Source organism: Diachasma alloeum, unplaced genomic scaffold (genome assembly GCF_001412515.2).
Source record: "Diachasma alloeum isolate Michigan unplaced genomic scaffold, Dall2.0 Dall_scaffold_00626, whole genome shotgun sequence".
Lineage (NCBI taxonomy): Eukaryota > Metazoa > Arthropoda > Insecta > Hymenoptera > Braconidae > Diachasma > Diachasma alloeum.
Window position 1 is genome coordinate 51,555 of NW_021680758.1, and position 7,039 is coordinate 58,593.

At 46.3% G+C, this 7,039-nt stretch overlaps 1 protein-coding gene across 1 annotated transcript; it reads left to right on the plus strand.

Moving 5' to 3' along the window:
• Window positions 1–4,652: 4,652 nt before the first annotated feature.
• Window positions 4,653–6,989, plus strand: LOC107043755 (the record flags this gene model as incomplete). The annotated part of the gene is made up of 2 exons (XM_015265366.1): window positions 4,653–6,030; window positions 6,097–6,989. Coding segments are annotated over exons 1-2 (2,271 nt in total), but the record flags the coding sequence as incomplete, so codon positions are not given.
• Between the last annotated feature and the right edge of the window lie 50 nt (window positions 6,990–7,039).

The window sequence follows — 7,039 nt, forward strand, 5'->3', positions numbered from 1 at the left end:
GAGGCCGGCTTCCACGTCATCGGTTTCGCCGATGATGTGGCAGTTGTTGTGAAAGGCGGATTTCTGAGGGTGCTAAGGGACCTGATGGCAACAGCCTTCAATATCATTGGGACTGGTGCAGGGAACTGGCCTATCGGTAAATCCAGCCAAAACAACAAGTCCTGGTTTTCACCAGAAATTATAGACTGGAAAAGATCCAACCTCTGAAGCTAAATGGCTCGGAGATAAACGACATCAGCAGAGTGAAATATCTGGGTGTCCTCCTGGATAATAAACTAAGCTGGAAAGAACATATCTGTACACAGAGAAATAAAGTGTTTGCCTCTATGTGGGCGTGCAGAAGAGCTGTGGGCAGGACATGGGGACTAAATCCTAAAATGATCCAGTTCTGAGGTCACAAACGGATAAGTTTGAGAAGATCAAACCTCTGATTCACAGAAAATTTCGAAACCTTTTACGAAGCTTTTTTGTAATCAGCGGAATAGTGTACTTCTTTTCCGCTTGACTTGTGTACGTGAAAAAAAATAGATTTTGAGGCGACAAATTATTTATCTATTTAGATCAAATTATACGTTGACTCCATGTATCTTATATTATTAGACGAAGTTATTTCGATATTTTTGCGCGGAATAAATATATTTTTGGGCAGAGGTAATTTTTTCTCTCAGTGTTGCGCCGTGACTTTCGTCGCAGTTTTTATTTTTTTATTACAGAGATTAAGGGATGAAACGGGGGTTGCTGTACGGGGAATTTAATTCTCCATCGAACAGAATTGGTTTCATTCCTTAATATTAATTAGGAGGGGAGAGACGATTTTTTAATTGGCGGGCGAGTTATCCATTAAGTTTTTCATAGCGCCGTAAATTGCGTCGCAGTTTTTAATTTTGTATTACAGAGATTAAGGGATCAAACGGGGGTTGCTGGATGGGGAATTTAATTCTCCATCGAACAGCATTGGTTTCATTCCTTAATGTTAATTAGGAGGGGAGAGACGATTTTTTAATTGACGAGCGAATTATTGGGGTGCGCCGAGAAACCATTGGGTTTCTCATAGCACCGTGACTTTCGTCGCAGTTTTAATTTTTTTATAACAAAGATTAAGGGATGAAACAGAGGTTGATAGATGGGGAATCTAATTCTCCATCGAAAAGTCCTCGTCTCATCCCTTAATATTAATTAGCGGGCGAATGAATCAACGGAAAAACATAAAGTAAACATTGAGGACAAGGAGGACATAAACCCCCCTTCGAACCTACCCCTTTGACAGCGGGACTGCTATAGGGCTTCTAGCAGATGTTTTCCGTGCCCAGGATACCCCCACTCTACGTAATTCCCACTCATATGCTTGTGCCCCACTCCAAAAATCCATGGATATTCTTCTTCTGGCCCTACTGCCGAGTTACCGGCACAGGCAGCTCGCCCAGCCGTTAGAATCGACCGTGGCGCCCCACTTCTGTTGGGGTCTCATTTATTCTGGCTGCGAATCCTGTCAACTTGACCGACCCCGTTGGGATATTGACACTGCCGCCATCTCCCGGCATTCCCCCTACGGGTCTTGTTTTATCATTATATACACTCACATTAATTTCAATCAATTGATAGAAAACAATGTTATAAACAGTGCAAATATAAACTAATAATTCGTCTATCCACGTTTATTGTGTTTTCAGATATCATTTCCCTCTTTTTAGCTCCAGAAAATGACAATCCTATTAGCCACTCAACAGCCACGCAAGTACCGTGGCTCCTGGATCACCAGGGAAACTAATGAAGCTCAAGGCAATTAATGGTGCAAACATTGATAAATAATTTATAAATCAACTTCTACAATGCTTTTGGGCATCATTTACCTTTTCTTAACCCAAAAACTGTCTGCCCCCAACTGCCCCCGACTACCGCCAAACTTAGGCGGCTACGCAATCGCCAGGGGGGGAAGGGGGAGGTACAACGGCGGAGGGTTGCAAATCTTAGCCAACTAGGGGAGGGGGTTCCTGAAACTGACTGAGCCACCACGATCCCTCTGTTCACATGCATGATTTAAATAAATTGAAAACTTTTCAAATGAAAAATATAAATCTTTGTTCATTGAAATTTCACGAGAAGGTGGAAGTGGGAGGTATGATGGCGCGGGATTGCAAATTTTACCCAACACTAGGAGGGGGTTCCAGAATCTATCTGAGCAACCCCCCATGCCTCCGTTCGCATATGTTAACTAAGTAAATTAAAAACTTGTTGAATAAAAAATTGAAATTTCGTTAATTAAGATTTCACGAGGGGGTGGAAGGGGGAGATACGACGGCAGAGAGTCGCAAATTTTACCCAACAAGGGGAGGGGGTTGTCGAATCTGACTGAGCCACCCCCATGCGTTGATTAAATAAAAAAAAATGTTAAATACATAATGAAAATCGCGAAAATTGATAATTCACGAGGGGGTGCAGGGGGAGGTAGGATGGCAGATGATTGCAAATTTTACTCAACAAGGGGAGGGGGTTTCAAAACCTTTCTGAGCCACCCCCATCCCTCCGGGATGGAAAAAATTGAAAATCACCCCCAAAAACGTGTTTTTCTGAAATAACTCGAGAAATACTCGAGTTACGATGTAAAAGGTAATAAAAACAAAGTTGTAGAGCGCGAAATTCTCTACAAAAAAGGTCTTGACGACTTCACCCCTATTCTGCATCGTTCATCCCCCAGAGCCGTTGGAAAATGTGGGGTGAGAAATTTTTTAAAAAAACATCGAAAAAAAAACTTTTTTCAATTTTTTCTTCTTGCTGAACGTTCAAAAAGGTTCCAGCTTCAAGTCTAATTGTTTTCACCCCATTGGGAAGCAATTTTCAGGTAATTACAACTTAAAATTGAGTATAACTTTTTTGTTAATTGATGATTTTTTTTTTTCATAATTTTTATTATAATTTTCCCGACAGTTTTTGTAGGAATTATTTTCCTCTATCTCCGACAGGTATTAAGTTGAACGCGATTTTCTATTTCTACCCCTCCAGGTAGGTTCTGACTGAGAACCCTTGGTGCGAGAGAGAACACAATGAGTATATGTCGGCGCCACCACGCACACCAGCCTCTCTCCGACTCAATGCGCTTGTGCGTGACGTCACCGTATGGCCAGAGCAGTCAGAGTGTCAGAAATGAGCGTGCGACAAGTTTTCGTATTTTCCCGAAAATTTGTGCCAAAAGGTCGTATAATGACCTCTCCAAGAGAGAGTGAATCTCCACGTTTCAGATGATTCTGAATCATCTGAGCATAACTTTTGGAGACATTTTTTTTTCATTTTTTCGAGGGGAATTTTCAATTTTTTCCGAATTTGAGCCAAAAGGTCTGATAATGACCTCTCCAGGGGAGAGTGAATCTCCACGTGTCAGGTGATTCTGAATCATCTGAGCATAACTTTTGAGGACATTTTTTTTCATTTTTTCAAGGAAGATTTTTAAATTTTTTCCGAATTTGAGCCTGTTGGAAATCCTGTCAGCTGACAGGGCACTCACACATACACACGCGCGGCTCATCCATTCTCTCCCCACTCACGCACACCCGACGCGCTCACCTCAGATGACCGGGGGTTATTAATTCGGACACCTGAGGCGCCACGTCCTGGACAGCTCCTTATTACCATATGATCTATGTTAAATTAGGTCATGTGACCATGGAATTAGGGCACGTGGCACCTGTAAGCCCGTGTCTCTCTCTCATTCGTTTCCGGGAACTAGTTAAAGGCACTTCTCTTATTGTACTGCTCATTTTCTAGTGACTCGCATTAACTCATTGTGTCAGCTCAGTTATTATTTTTTCATAGAATTCGGTCCGCTCATTAATTCCAGTTATCAGTGACTCAATTAGTGACATTTAATTATTGTGAAGATAACTTTGACAAATATAGTGAATTTGTGACCACGTGCACGTGTTCCGCTCATTTCTTGGTTCTACTCATCCCACTCCCCGTAATCCGACTCCAACTCATCCATCCGCACAATTAATTCCCCGATCCAGGCATCTCATCAAACATTTTGGTCCTTCGAGCCGGATCGGTGGAATATTTTTCGGTTTTCGGTTTTTTTTGTTGGGTTTTGGCGGAAGTGGAAGTGACGCGGTCAGTGGTGCTCAACCTACGGGGACCAGCTCGTTGGCTCAGCGCACGCAGTGGACCTCAACCAGTCCAGCTCTCCAATCATCAGGGAACTGCATTACCGGCCCGCGGGAATATTTGAATTTTGGAGCAGCTCATCCCCGGGACTTTGGACTTTTTTCTCAACTGCAGCGTTCCTGCACTGGTCCAGCTCAACATCACTCACTCGGCTAAGTAGCATTTAATTACCTCTTGCTACTTTTGCCATTTTTTCCTTTTTTTTGAATTTTTTGGAGCATTCAACTTTGTTTTTTTTGGCTACCGCTCCCTTTATATTCTCCAACCCTTTTTCGTTTTTTTTGAATTTTTCAATAAATTCTCGCGCCTGCTCAACGGAATCGCTCACTGCTGCTACCTACTAAATTAAGACTCTTCGGTGTTATTACTGTTGCCGCTCAACCGACCGGATACTTAATTTTATCGCTTCTCACTGCTCACTGCTTGGCTTTTGGGGTCGCCTTACTTAGGTTTTTCCGGTTCATTCCTTTTTTTGAGCTGCGCACTTATTTTCAATTATGGCATCATTTGAGGCGACCATTAGCCTGAATAACTCTCGGGCAGCGTTCATCGAACGCGTTTACAAGGAGCTGCTCACAGAAGAGGCGAAAAGCCTCACAATCTCCAATCTCCAGGGTAAACTCGAGATCCTGGAGACCTACTGGGAAAAATTCGAGAGCACTCATGAGAAGCTCATCGCTGGCAGCGGCAAGATCGAAGGGATCCTTGAATTGCCGTACTTCAAGGACCATCGGTTCGACATTACTATCGGGCATTATCATGAGGCAAGGGGTATTTTAAGCCAGCTCATTGATAAAAGGGGGATCTCAGGTTCATCTCGTCGGTCTCTCGCGTCTGGGACGGCTCAGCCCACATACTCCAAGCGTTATCTCCCTGAGATTTCTCTGCCCAAGTTCGGAGGGGCCTATGCGGACTGGCGCTCGTTCCGCGATCTTTTCGCGTCTCTGGTCGGCTCGAATACGGATCTATCCAACGTGGAGAAGATGCATTATCTTCGTACTAGTCTCTCAGGGGAGCCAGCTCAACGCATCGCGAATCTTACGATCTCGGAAAAGTCATTCTCGATTGCATGGGAACTGCTCTTGTCTCGCTACGAGAATAAGCGACTGCTCATTTCAGCTCATTTGGAACAGCTCCTCAGTCCCCCAACCATGACTTCTCACAGTGCCAAAGAGCTCAATGCCCTGCTCACTGTCACCTCTGAGGCACTTAACGCTCTGGAGGCTCTCGGCTCCCCAACCTCCCAGTGGGACCAGGTGATCGTACATACGGTCTCGCAACGGCTCAGCTCAAAGCTTCGTGAAGCCTGGGAGGTCAAGGTCGGTTCATCGGCGGAGTATCCTTCATACAAGGACTTCAAGGATTTCCTCACTGGGAGAGCTCGCGCGATGGAGAGCATCGAGATTAACTCGGTTCCTCGTGCTCCTGCCACAAAGCCCTCCAATGTCAGCTCATCCAAGCAGTCGACCGCTGCGAAGGTTCACCACGGCACCGCTCAACCACCACAAAAATCGAGGCCAGCTCCCAAGTCCGCTCCATCGGGGAAGGTCACGTACCCGTGCTCGATGTGTGAGGCAGACCATTACCTCACATCCTGCTCATCCTTCCGTCAACTTTCGGTATCAGCTCGTAGGGAGGTAGTAGAGCGTCGCTACCTCTGCTACAATTGCCTTGGTCGGCACTCGGTGAGGGACTGCAGGTCCAAGACCAAGTGCCAGTATTGCGGGGGCCTCCACCACTCGATGCTCCACAACCAGCCATCGAGTCAGCCTCAACGTCCAGCTCAGCAGAGGCAACAGACCAACTCAACCCAGCAAAAGGCCGTTCCGGTGGTGACCTACACCCACGAAAACGACATCCCCATGGTGGTGACTGGTGACCAAGGCCAGTCAACGTCGTCGGAATGAAGATCACCAGCTCAGATTGCCGTCTCCTGCTCAGGTCACCATTCAGATTCCGGATCCGCTCAAGACTTCCGCCCTGGGATCCTTCTGGCTACCAGCCTTGCGCTTTTGGTACGCCCAGATCAGCCAGCTCATCAGGTTCATCTACTCATCGATCCAGGGTCGGAAATCTCCGTCATCTCAGACCAGCTCGTTCGTCAGCTTGGGCTGTTAAGGCTTAAGACACAGCTACGAATATCGGGGATTGGAGACACGGCATCTGGGCCGGCATTAGGCAAGGTTCGGCTCACAATACAGTCCACTTGCTCTCACTTTCAGCTCAGAGTTTCTGCCTATGCTCTCGGCCAGCTCACAACCTCATTAGCGACATTTTCACCAAGTCAGCTCACATGGGATCATCTGGCAGGACTCCAGCTCGCTGATCCCGATTTTCTCACACCAGCACCAATTGACATCCTTCTTGGCGCTGATGTCTATGGACAGCTCATTTTACCACAAGTCATCACCAATGGACCAAACTCACCATCGGCTCAGCTCACGCGACTTGGATGGATCGTATTCGGACCAACGGAAGGTCCTGATACTACTCAAGTAGCAACTTCTCATCTAACGGTCGCCAACGAGGATCTCAATGAACTGCTCACCAAATTCTGGATCCAGGAAGAGATCCCTGGGACACCAGAGGTTCAGCTCAACGAGGAGGAAGCGCAGTATGAGGAACACTTTCAACGGACCCACTCACGAGATTCATGTGGCCGCTACATCGTTCGGATACCGCTCAAATCTCCAGTTTCCTCGCTAGGAGATTCACGATCGTCTGCACTCGCTTGCCTCCATCGTCTGCTCAGGAAACTCTCACGTGATGAGGTTTATCATCAGCTCTACACGGACTTCCTCAAGGAATATGAAGAGCTCGGCCACATGCGTCGAGTCTCCGGACAGCTCGCTAGATCAGCTCATCAGCGCCAGCTTAATGGGGA